Source organism: Notamacropus eugenii, chromosome 1, assembly GCF_028372415.1.
Source record: "Notamacropus eugenii isolate mMacEug1 chromosome 1, mMacEug1.pri_v2, whole genome shotgun sequence".
Classification (NCBI taxonomy): domain Eukaryota; kingdom Metazoa; phylum Chordata; class Mammalia; order Diprotodontia; family Macropodidae; genus Notamacropus; species Notamacropus eugenii.
This window is the reverse complement of record NC_092872.1, coordinates 419338479-419351944: the sequence shown is the minus strand read 5'-3', so window position 1 is coordinate 419351944 and position 13466 is coordinate 419338479. Positions and strand designations below refer to the sequence as shown.

The 13466-nt window shown below is 38.3% G+C and overlaps 1 protein-coding gene across 4 annotated transcripts in view; it reads left to right on the top strand.

The window, feature by feature from the left end:
• Nucleotides 1–1282, top strand: part of UQCC1 (ubiquinol-cytochrome c reductase complex assembly factor 1) — a 109867-nt gene extending 108585 nt beyond the window's left edge. For all 4 annotated transcript variants that reach the window (XM_072631350.1, XM_072631349.1, XM_072631352.1 and 1 more), the window contains exon 10: nt 684–1282. In XM_072631350.1, coding sequence (XP_072487451.1) covers nt 684–818 — 135 coding nt within the window. In that variant the 3' untranslated portion in view covers nt 819–1282. The remainder of the gene's footprint in view (nt 1–683) is intronic.
• Nucleotides 1283–13466: the final 12184 nt, after the last annotated feature.

Sequence of the window (13466 nt, the reverse complement as noted above, 5' to 3'; positions counted from 1 at the left end):
CCATAATAGCCTTTTCTTCCCTCTCTTCCTCACATATCATCTCTTTGCTCCAGAAAGCAGAAGTCAGGGAGATGGGGGAGAAGGGGTTATCTTACAGGGATTATAAATTTCAGTCCAATATAAGGAAAAGTTTCCTAACAAGCTTCTTAACACTAAAGTATAGTGGGAAGCCTCAGGAGATAGATGACTTCCCAGTCAGGACAACCATCATCAGTGATCTTAAAGCCAAAGTGGATAGGCAACAGTAAGGTGTGCTATAGAGAATTCTTGTATGGGCTAGGGGGGTGGACTTGATACCCTTTGAGGTTCTGATCTCTTCCCAGCTCTTCTCCTGGAATCCTTGGATTTGCTTGAAGGACAATGAGTCAGGCATGCTTCCCTGTAGAGAAATTGCTAGGGTATGTGGACTCGCGAAGGGTTAGGGTCTTCTGATTTCTGGAAGATGCACAATTATACATCCCCAGAGGTCTCCATTACTTCTTAGAGTGACCTCAGGGACTTCTGTGGTGAAATTGAGTATTGGATTCTTTAGGTATCTGGGGGGCCGGGGAGTGGATCTAGAAAGCTGGGTTGGTTAAACATGCCTCTGAACTCTTATTTAATAGGAAAAAGGTAGCTGAACCATCCTGTCTCCTATCCCAGCTAATGTCTTTGGCATTCATTTCTCTCCCCTTCCCTTACAGATGCAGTACCTGGACTCCATGAATGGGGAAGAACTTCTCTTAACTGGGGAAGTGACTTGGCGCCCTCTCGTGGAGAAAAATCCCCAAAGCGTTCTTAAACCCAAGTTGCCAACATACAATGATGAAGGTCTTTGAGAGTGGCCCCTCCAAACTTTGGAGCAGCTGCCCTGAAGGAGAAGCTAGGAACAAGGTACCTGCCGCCCCTGGGCCCAGCAGGAAGAGGCCGGATTAACCATTGAACAACATCTGTAAAACACCTGGCCCCTGTTTGTATTGATTTCCCTTTTAACGTGCCCTGAAGTTGGCCTGGGGGGTACTGGGTGGGGCCACTATGCAGCAGGGTGCTGGGAGACATGCAAGCTGTCCCAAGGAACTCACCAAGAAATTCTGTAGGGATGCCCCCTCCCCAGACAGCTAATATGTATGCTTTCCCTAGGGCCTGTGGGGGGAGGTCATAGAAGCAGAAGGCACCCCCAGTCCTGGGCCTTCTCTTCCCCTGGAACTCTTGCAATGCTACTGAGAGCAGATGGGTTGGGATGCATCTATCCCTCCACATGAAGCAGAGTGTTGAGTTGGGAATTAAAAGAAATAGAGAATTATCTCTGCCACGGTTTTTCTTTATTTTGGAGGTATTGCTGAAAGTCATTTGATGTGGGGTTAGCTTAAGCTGTGGGCCCCTACCTCAGAGAAAATAGTTGGTAAGGACCATCTCATTGACCTGGAAAGCAAGTCCTCTTTCTGGAGATGTTGTAGTCATTCTAGGGGCTACTCACCTCCTAGCTCCCTCAGGGACCTCATCTCACACCAAGGGCAGGATGCCTTCCTCTCTGAATCCACCTTGATACAATATATGGAGAACATGATCTCATCTTTTCTTTCTTTGCCCCTTCTTTAGGAGGATTTAGCTAGGGAAGGAGGGATTCCTCCTTCTTTTGGTAGTGGAATGGGGCCCAGGGTACAGGGGCCCAGTCCTATACCAATCTGTTTATATTCCTGAACTGGCTTGTCCCACTGCCCAAAGCCATCACCAGACTTTGGGGTTTGAGGACCTGACCCCTCCCTTTCTGGATGCAGCCACCTCCCCAGGGTATTTTCTTTGGATTGGAAAAAAAAAAGTCGTATTGTTCACTTTTTTTTCCCCAAAGCAAACTTCCTCCGTTTAACTTGTTATAAAATGAGTCATATAAAGAAACTCTATATGTGTGAGGTATATATCCCACTTCTGTGAAAACATTACAAACCAAACAGCCTTCTCTCAGTTTATTTAAGATGCTTTTGTTGCAAGTTGAGCTCTAGAGAGAAGCCTCCTGTGTGTGTGAGATAATAACACCTTGTAACTCATTACAGCTGGGCAATATTCACATAAACCAGGGCTGAGCAAGGCAGGAATTTGCTGATTAATTTATTTTTAATGGAGTGAAGTATACCAAAATAAACTTTACTGTGTGTACCTAACTGCTCCTGGAATAGATGGAAAAATTAATGGAACAGATTTTGGCTCCCAGCTCCACACATTAATTCATATATAAAAGTTATTTAAACCTTAACCCCTTTGCTGCCCTTGGCAACTTTCTAGTCTCATGGAGTCATAGACCCCAGTAACAGAATTACAGTATCTTAGATCTAGATGGAATTTAAGTCATCTACCCACCCTTATGTAAAGCATAAATCTCCTTTACACCCCCTACAAATGGTCATCTGACCTCCACTTGGACATCTTCAAGAACAGAGCTCACAACTTCACAAAATATTCCATTCCATTGCAGGAATCATGGAATTTTAAGAGTTGTCTTTCACATTGAACCAAAATCTGTCTCCCTGTAACTTTCATCTATTAATCCTAGTTCTTCCTAATGGGGCCAAACAGAGCAAGTCTAATTACTCTTAACAGACCTTCAGATATTTAAAAACAACTCTCATGTTTTCCCTAAACCTTCTCTTCTTCAGGGTAAGCATGTCTAGTTCCTCTGATTGAGCCTTTATATGGCATGACCTCAGATTTCTCACCATCTCCTTCCCGTGCTTGGGTTGTTTCCCAGCTAATCTTTGTTCTTCCTGAAATGCCCCTAAAAATGAATATAATACTCTAGCTATGGCCTGACCAGGACAGAGTAGAGTGAGACTTAACAATCCCAGTCCTTCAGGCCACTGTCCTTTAAATATAGAAATAGCCTGAGATGTTATTTGCTTTTTAGGTCCAGCACCAGGACACCAAGTGAGCTTCCTTCCACATCTCTGCATCTCTTAGCTGTACCCGTTTCCCACTCAACACACACACACACACCAGGAAAAGCCTCAGGTCTTCCCATCAACGAGGGGGCTCAGAGAGCAGTGTCCCATTGAGTCTTTGTGGTCATGTGGCTTTTGCCAAGTTTGTCAGTGTTTCACTTGTAGAACTGTCTCATATCAGGGGGAAAACCAAAAAGTGAGTTCATCACCTGTATTCCAAATGCCATGTCTATGAAATCCTGACATGTTTGCTTCCTTCCTAGGTGTTGACCCCCTTTTCACCGAATCAGATATCCAACTTATTTCCTTGAGCATTTAGTGATTACCCTCTTTATTTTCAGCACTGTAGGTAGGAAGGAAAGAATAGTTGTACTTGTAAAAAACTAAGCAATTAGAAAAAGCCATTGGAAGTCTAGGTCTCTGCCTTCCAGAGACTGACTAGGAATCCCAAAACAATGAGAATGGTGACTGAAGATAAGAGTAGCTTTATAGTTTACAAAGTATTCAGTATGGTTTACAAAGAATCTCATTTGATTCTCATAATAATCTTGTGAGACAGGGAATGCAGGAAGCAGTAGAAACTTTACATATTATGGAAACTCATGTCCAGAGAAGGTCCAACAAATGACCTTGATGGAGAGACAGAGTGGCATGAACATAAATCTTGGAGGACTTAAGAGGGCTCAAATGAACATGCATTGGATTTTAAAGGATGAATACAATGAATAGGCAAAGGAGATGCATAGACAAGCATTCTATGCTGGGGAATTGAATGAATAAATGAAATAAGCAGGCTGTGAGTTGGCACAGTCTAATATCTGGAGAAATTGTAGTCAAAACTAGTTAGACATAAGATGAAATAGATAAGATGGGTCCAGTAATAGCAGACATTTAATGCAATATGTAGTGAGAGAAAAACACCGGATTTGGAGCCAAGAGACCTAGTTTGAACCCCACCTCCACTATTAAATTTGTATGACCTTGGGCAAGTCACTTACTTTTGTGGGCCTTAGTTTCCTCATCTCTAAGGCACTCTCCATCTATAAATCCTGGATTTTTTTTTCTTTTGGACGTACTGAGGAACATGGACTTGAACTGGTAGACAATAAGTAGCCATTGTAAACTCCAGAATAAGGGACCACCTACTGAAAAGAAGCATAGGGTGGTGAAAAGATCACTAGAGTTAGGAGACCTGGCTTCAAAACTCACCTCTATTCTGAACTGTGTCTAAACATCTGTTTCTTCATCTGTAAAATGCTTATAACACTTGTGCTGCCAAATAAATATGATTTATTATTGATGATGATAATATTGGCATGATAAAAATGACTTTCTGAAAATTCCTCAAGCATGGATGGGTAAAAACATTAGGAACAGAGAGGTCACTTAAGAGGTAAGTGGGATAATGAAGTTATAGGAAGAGAAGCAGTGAGAATGGAATGAAAGGTACATATTCAGGAAATATTTTGAAGGAAGACTGTCAGGTACTTGCAAGTGATTAAATATTGAAGCCCAAGGAGTGGGAAGAGTCAAAGTTAACTTGGATTCAAGTAAATAAATGTTTCTTAACTTTCTAAAATGTATCACAAGGTGTTAGGGACAGGAAGACAAAAATTAGAAAGTTTTTGCCCCAAAGTTGCTTACATTCTCCTGAGATCCAACAGGGTACACAGATGTATAAATATAAAGTAATTTGAAGAAGGAGGGAAAGGAATAACTCTAGATGAAAAGTTCTGAGACGCAGAAGAATGGTGGTATCCTTAACAGAAAGAACTGGAAAAGGACAGACCGGATGTGGATAATAAAGAGATGGAACATAAGGTAGGAAGGAGGGATAGTAAGAGAATAAACTCCTAATGGTTCCCTGATGACTTCTGCCAAGCCCAGAAGAACTACATCCCAGGATTGTGAAAGAACCAGGGACTGTGATTGTTGCAGAATGCAGTGCTTCTGGGCTGGAAAGGTGCCACATCCCAATTTTCATGAAATGGAAAAGAGTAGAGTTTGCAGACTTAATGCCAGTGTGCTTGACTTTAATTCCTGGCAGAATTTTCTAACATTATTAGAGGGATTATTAGTCAATATCAAGAAATGGAATCTGATCACAAAGGACCAGCTTCACTTATCAAGAACAGGTCATAACAGACTAAACTCATATCCTTTTTTTACAGGGTAACCAGACTTGTAGATCAGGAGAATTCTGTAGATAGTGTGCCTGGATTTCAGCAAACCATTTGACAAAAGTTTCTTTTGCTATTTTACTTGGGGTAGAGTTATGTGGGCTGGATCATTATACAGTTAAGTGGATTTGGAAGTGTTTAAATGGCCAGACCCAAAGAGCAATTATTAATATTTTGATGACAGTGTGAAAGGAGGTCTTTAGTTGATGCCCCAGGAATAGTCTTTTGGTTTTGTTTATCATTTTGATCAGTGATTTGGATAAAATCATAGATAAAAAGTTTATCAGATTCTCAGGTGACTCAAAGCTATATTGGATGAGAATCAGGAATCAAAAATAGGATGCAACGTTCAGTCAAATGTAATAAATTGAAATTTAATAGGAGCAATATTGTCTTGACATCTTGGTTCAAGAAATCGACCTCACACATACAAGATGGGAGCTCTAGCAGTTCATTTGAAAATGAGGGTGTACAACAGGCTCCATGATTCAGCAGCTAAAAAGCTGAATTTAATCCAAAGCTCTATTGAGGAACCTAGTCACCAGACCAAGGAAAGTGATAGTCTCAGCCTATTTTGATCTGGTCAAACTCTTATCTGAAATACTAGGAATTTTAATAAAATATAGGGTGTCCAGAAGATGATGACCAAGACACCAAAGAACCTCATCTGCCACAGTAGTATTCATTGAAAGAACTAGGAATATTAAGCCTGGAGCAAAATAGACTTGGGAAATAAATGAGAGGGAACAGATGAACATGGTGCTATCTTTAAACTTCCAGTGCCAAGATGGTAGAGGGAGGTGCGAACTCCCCTGAGCTCTCCTAAATTCCCCTCCAAACCTTATTGTAACACCTCAGAACTAGTTTTATAGCAGTGAAGCAGTTTATCAGTTCAGAACAGCTTGGAGGGTCAGCAGAAATGGTCTGTTTCACTAGGGTGGGGAGGAGAGGGAGGTTTGACAAGGAAGCCAGTGACAAGTTGCAGCTCAGGGGGCCTGCTACCAAGACCCTGACCTCTGGGGCAAGTCACCAGTGAGGCCCTGTCCCTAGGGCAAATCAGCATCGAGGGCCTAAGGCAAACCAGCAGCATTGGGATCCCACCCCAAGAACAGGGCCTTTCCCCAGTGCTAACCAGTTGCATGACTCAGCCAACATAATCCTGCAGTAAGGCCCTGAACCCCAGAATGAGAAGCTTGAGACAGTGCCCTCTCCCCTCTAGGGACAGAGCACAATTTTTGCATTAAAGTAAAAAGTCGCAAAATAGAAAAATGAGCAATAACAAAAAAAGAACCTGACCATAGAAAGTTATGGTGACAAAGAAGATTCAGGCACAAATTTAGAAGAACAATGTCAGAACAGCTACATGTAAAGCCTCAGAAAAAACAGAATTGGTCTCAGGCCCAAAAAAGAACTCTTGGAAGAGCTCAAAAAGGATTTAAAAAAGCAAAAAGTAAAAGAAAAATTGGGGAAAAAAATGAGAGTAATGCAAGAGGATCATGAAAAAATTCAACACCTTGGTAAAGAAAGTACAAAAAAATGAGAAAAGATATACAAAATTCACTGAAGAAAACGAAAAATATAATTGGCCTAATGGAAAAGCAGGTACAAAAAAATTCATTGAAGAAAACATCTTAGAAAGTGGAACTGGCCAAATGGAAAAGAAGGTACAAAAACTCCTTTAAAATTAGAATTGAGCCAGATGGAAGCTAATGACTCCATAACACATCAAGAAATTATAAGACAAATTTTTTTAAATGGGAAAAAAACAGAAGAAAATGGGAAATTTCTCATTGGAAAAACAACTGACCTGGAAAAATAGATCCAGGAGAGATAATTTAAGAAAAATTACGATCTGAAAGCCATGATCAAAGAAAGAACCTGGCCATCATATTTCAAGAAATTATCATGGAAAACTGCACTGATATCCTAGAATGAGAGGGCAGTAAAGAAATTGAAAGAATATATTGACCACAAAATGAATATGCCCAGGAATATTGTAGACAAATTCCAGAGCTTCCTAGCAAAGGAGAAAATGCTGCAAGCAGCCAGAAAGAGTTCACATGTTGTGGAGCCACAGTCAGGATCACACAGGATGTAGCAGCTTCTATGTAATTGAACCAGAGAGCTTGGAATATAATATTCTGTAAGACAAAGTACCTAGGATTACAGTCACCTACCTAGCAAAACTGAGTATAATCCTTCAGAGGGAAAAATGGATATTTAATGAAATAGAGGACTTTCAAACATTCCTTATTAAAAGATCAGAGCTAAACAACAAATGCGATGTTCAAATATAAGACTGAAGAGAAACATAAAAAGACAGACAGAAAAGAGAAAACATAAGATATTCAGTAAGGTTAAACTGTTTATATTCCTACACGGCAAGATGATACTTGTAACTCATAGGAACTTTATCACTATTAAGGCAATTAGAAGGAGTATACATATACAAAGGGTGCAGGAGTGAGTTGACTATGATGGGATGATATCCAAAAACAACAACAAAATTAAAGGGTGAGAAGACTGCACTGGGAGAAGAGAGAAGGAAGAGATTGAATGGGGTAAATTATCCCACATTTTTTTTAAAAAGCATGAAAGAACTATGACAGTGATGGGGAAAATGTGGTAGTATGCAATGCTTGATTCTTACTGTTATCAGAATTAGCCCAAAGAGGGAATAGCATACTCAGTTGGGCATAGAAATCTATCTTACCCTATATACGGAAGTAAAAAGGATTTGTGATAAGAGAGGAAGAAGGGAGGGTAAAATGAGGGAGGCAGTGCTCCAAAGTGAAACATTTGTGAGGAGAGACAGGGTGAAAGTTGAGAGAAAAAGCTAAAAAGGGGAATATAGGTTGGAGGGAAATACAGTTATCAGAACTGTAATTGTGAATGTTATAAACTCATAAAATAAGCAGAAAACAATGGATTAAAAAACAGAATCCTGCAATATGCTGCTTACAAGAAGCACGGAGATACATAATAAAGGTAAGGAACTGGCACAGAATCTGTTATGCTTCAACCAAAGTGAGAAAAGCAATCGATCTCAGACAAAGCAAAATAAATCTATTTAAAAGAGATAAGGAAGGAAAGTATAGGCTTGCTAAAAGGTACCATAAATAATGAAGTAATATCACTTCTAGACTTACATGCACGAAAGGGTATAGATCTACATTTTTAAAGAAGAAACTGAGTGAGTTACAGGAAGAAAAAGGACAATAAAACTATGCTGTTGGGGGGCCTTAACTTTCCCTACTCAGAATTAGATAAATCTAACCACAAAATAAGTTAAGAAGGTGAATAGAGTTTTAGAAAAGTTAGATATGATAGACCTCTGGGGGGAGAACAGGAGTATGCCCTTTTCTCAGTGGTACATGATGTCTACACAAAAACTGACCATATATTAAGGCATAAAAACCTCAACTAAATGCAGAAATATTAAATACATCCTTTTGAAATGATAATGCTATAAAAATTACACTTAATAAAGAACAGTGGAAATAATTAAAAATTAATTGAAAACTAAAGAATAAGTGGGTCAGTGAAGAAATCATAGAAACAATAATACGATTAAGCAGAATTACAAGCCAACATTCCAAAATTTATGGGATGTAGCCAAAACAGTACTTAAGGGAAAATATATATCTTTAAAGGCTTGCATCAATAAAATAGAGAAAGACCAGATCAATAAATTGGGCATGCAACTAAAAAAAATTAGAAAAAGAAGTTTAAGATTCCCAATGAAATTGGAAATCCTGAAAATAAAAGGAGAGAATAATAAAACTGAAAGAAACCATTGAACTAATAAAACTAGGAGCTACTTTTATGAAAAACCAGTAAAATAGACAAGTCATTGATTAATTTGACTTTAAAAAAGGAAAGAAGAGGACCAAATTACTAGTATCAAATATGAAAGGAGTGAATTCACTAGTAATAAAGAGAAAATTAAAGCACAAAGAGGAAATAAAATACTTAAATAATCCCATCTTTGAAAAAGAAATTGAACAAACTCATCAATGAACTCCCTAAGAAAAAATACCCAGAGCCACGTAGGTTCACAAGCAAATTTTACTAAACATTTAAAGAACAGTCCCAATGCTGTATAAACCACTTAGAAAAATAGGGGAAGGAAGAATCCTACCAGATTACTTTCATGACTGATATCTAAACAAGGAAAAGCTAAAACAAAACTATAGACCAATTTCCTTAATGAATATTGATGCAAATTTTTAAAACAAAATATAGCAATATATCATGACTCGGTGTCATTTATACCAGAAATGCAGGGCCAGTTCAATATCAGGCAAGCTCAGCACAACTGAACATATCAGTCACAAAACCAACAAATCATAATTATTTCAACAGAGGAAGAAAAAAGCCTTTGTCAAAATAGAACACCTATTCCTGTTAAAAATGCCAGCAAGCATAGGAATAAATGGAGCTTTCCTTAAAATAAGTAATATCTATCCAAAACCATCAGCAAACATTTTCTGTAATGGGGATAAGTTATAAGCCTTCCCAATAAGATTGGGGTGAAGCAGGAATGCTTATTATCATCACTATTCATTATTGCACTAGAAATGTTTGCTATCACAATAAAAGAAAAAAAATTGAAGGAATTAGAATAATGAATGAAGAAACAAAACAATCACTCGTTGCAGATGATATGATGGTATGCTTAGAGAATCAAACAAAAAACTAGTTCAAATAATTATCTAGCAAAGTTGCAGGATATAAAATAAACCCACATATATCATCAACATTTCTATATATTACTAATAAAGCCCAGCAGCAAAAGATAGAGAAATTCCATCTAAAATGTCCCCAGAAAATACTTGGAAGTCTATTTGCCAAGACAAACTCAGGAACTATATGAGTATATAAATCACTTCATAAAATAAAGTCAGATCTAAGCAATTGGAAAAATATTGTTCATGGGTAGGCTGAGTCAAATATAGTGAAAACAACAATTCTACCTAAATTACTTATTTAGTGCCATACCAATAAACTACCAAAATATTTTATAGAGCTAGAAAAATAACAATTCATCTGAAAGAACAAAAAATCAAGAATATCAAGGTAATCAATGAAAAAGGTGTATTATGAAGTGGTAATCATGAAAACAATCTGGTACTGGCTAAGAAATAGTGATCAGTGAGATCAGTGCACAATATATTATAGTAAATGACCATTATAATTTAGTTTTTGTTAAAGCTAATGATCCAAACTTCTGGGACAAAAACTCATTATTTGACAAAAATTGCTGGGAAAACTGGCAGAAACCAAACAAATATCTCACACCATATACCAAGATAAGGTCAAAATGGGTACAGGAATTAGACATAAAGGGTGATATCATAAGCAAATTAGGGGAGCATGGAAAACCAAGGCAACCAAAATTAGAAGAAATGTAGAAAATTATGAAAAAATTTTGACAGCAAGTTTCTCTGATAAAGGGCTAATTTCTCAGATGTATAGAGAACTGAGTCAAATTTGTAAGAATACAAATCATTCCCTAATTGATAAATGGTCAAAGAATATAAACAGTTTTCAGAAAAAGAAATCAAAGCTCTAGTCATATGAAAAAGATGCTCTAAATCACTATTGATTAGAGAAATGCAAATTAAAATAACTGTGAGGTACCACCTCATACCTGTCAGAGTAACTAATATGACAGAAAAGGAACATGATGAGTGTTGGAGGGGATGTGGGAAAACTGGAACACTGACGCACTGTTGGTGGAGTTGTAAACTGATCCAACCATCCTGGAGAGCAATTTGGAACTATGCCCAAAGGGCTATCAAACTGCATACCCCTTGATCCAACAATACCCCTCTAGGTACATATCCCAAAGATATTTTTAAAAGGGATGGGGGGAAAAACCTATTTGTACAAAAATATAATAGCTCTTTTTGTGAAGGCTAAGAATTGGAAATTGAGGGGATATCTATCAATTGGGAAATGGCCAAAAAAGTTGTATTATATGATTGTAATGGATTGTTATTGTGCTATAAGAAATGACAAGCAGGATGAGTTCAACAAAACATGGAAAGACATACATGAACTAAAGCAGAATGAAGTGAACAGAACCAGAACACTACATAGTAACAGCAATATTGTATGATGAACAACTGTGAATAACTTAGCTATTCTCAGCAATACTGATCCAAGACAGTCCCAAAGGACTCATGATGGAAAATTCTATCTGCCTCCAGAGAAAGAACTGATTGGTGTCTGAATACAGACTGAAGCATGCTATTTTTCATTTTTTAGTTCAAATTTTCTTCTACAAAATGACTAGTATTGAAATATTTTACATGATTGCATGTGTATAACCTATATCAGATTGCTTACTATCTCAGGGAGCAGGGAGGGGAAGGAGGAAATAATAGAATTTGGAGCTTAAAACTTTAGAAAAATGAATGTTAGAAATTGTTTTTACATGTAATGGGGGGAAATAATATATTTTTAAAAGGACTATCATGTGGAAGACTGGTTCTGGTTAACATCAGGAGACAAAATTAAAAGTGTCTAAAAGTTGCAGAAACATATTTAGAAAGGAAAAACTGCCCAACAAAAAGGAGAGTAATGTGCTGCCCCAACAAAAAAGGGAAGGTTCTGGCTCCATACAGGTCAGTACAGGTCTTTGAACAAAAGCTGAATGCCTTCTTGTTGAAGATATGCTGTAGAGTGGTGGTGTCAGATTCTAACAGAAATGAATCCCTAGGTGGGGTGGTAGACTGGGGGTGGTTAGAAAGCCACAGATTAACATTGTATTGAATTGTGTTTTTATTTTGTTAAACATTTCCCAATGACATTTTAATCTGTTTCTGGCCCCAGTTGGGAGGCTGAAGTTTGACAGTTCTGTCCCGGAGCTTATTCTTGTTCAGGAATGTGTTGAATGAGGCCAGTTCTGAGATACTTTTTTAAAGTCATATTCAGATTCTGTGAATTGCAAAGTTGGGAAGGCAAGCTAATTTGCAGGAAGAATGATGAGCCCAATTTTGACATATGGAATGAGGTGATGGAGAAATTCAAGTGTAACACAAGACTGGATTTCAGGTGAGATGCCAAAGTAGAAGATGCCAGTCACAGAGGGGAGAATTTTAAGCTGTTAAATCTACAAGAGTTCCTAAAGTAGTGAGTGGAGAAACAAAGGATCAAGATCTTGGGCTACTGTACTCATCCACCCTAAGTGTGTGAAGAACACACAAAAATTTATCTGAAAGGTAGGAAGGTCAAAGTGCTAAGGAGGCCAAGGGAAGTGTCTAAAAATGTTGACAATGTCAGTGCTATAGAGATAAGAGGGAGATGAGAGTTCTGAAATTAAGCACTGAGAAAATGCCATTTGATTTAACTATAATTTTAAGAGGTTAAAGAGGGAGTGGAAACACTAGGAGAAGTCTGACTGTAGGAAGGAGAAGAATAAGACTAAAATTGGAAGGGCGAGTAGAGAGAAAGGAAGGTATTTTGTTTATTTTAGCATAGGAGACATTTGAATATTTTGAAGGGAAGGAGCCAAAAAGAGATATTGAAGGTGCTGGAGAGGAGAAAGGCATTAACACGGAGGCAACATCCCTTTAGAATTGAAGGGATAAAATGCTTTGTTATATGGGATGGTTCTCTGGGGGACGGGGAACAGTAGCTAAATATTTAATATCTAATTTAAAAATATTTTTAAGAGAAATGAAGGGATTGTGACTCAGAGCACAGATGAGGAATCCTGTTTCTGTCAAGGAAGCAAAACAGGAATATGCTAAGGTGAAGGTCAAATATAGGTGGAAGTTAGCATAGTCAGTTTTCTCAATATCAGCCTCTGCCACTGCAGGTTAGGGAATGTGGGAAGCTTAGAGATGAAGGTCTGTAGCAGTAGCCTGTGGTGTTGAGCCAAAGAGGAGTAAATGAGTCCTCAGAGTGGTCTAGCCAATGGCCAGGGCTGAGGGGCAGCTAAAGAGGTAAAACAGCTATAATCCTACTTCCCATTTCTCTAACATTTTAAGGCTTACAATATGCTTTCCTTACAGTCCCTTACTTCTGTAGGGAAGATTGTGGGAGCACACCTACCTTTTCATAGATGGTAGGAGGTTCTCTCTTTGAAGTCGAAGACTGTTTTCTTTATACATGTCCCTGCCCACCCCAGGAACTTGATGATGTTAAATTGGGAAGACAGATAAATCACAACCCCCTGATTATTATAATCTCCATTTTATAGATGTGGAAACTGAGGCACAGAAGAGGGAAGGACTTGCTTCTGATACACCATGCTGTCTCTCAGCTTTGTGTGACTTATAAGGACCTCCCCCTACAGAGCTATGGTGAGGATCCAGTTGGTATGATGATATGGCCATAAAGTCCTGTATCAGAATTATCATAG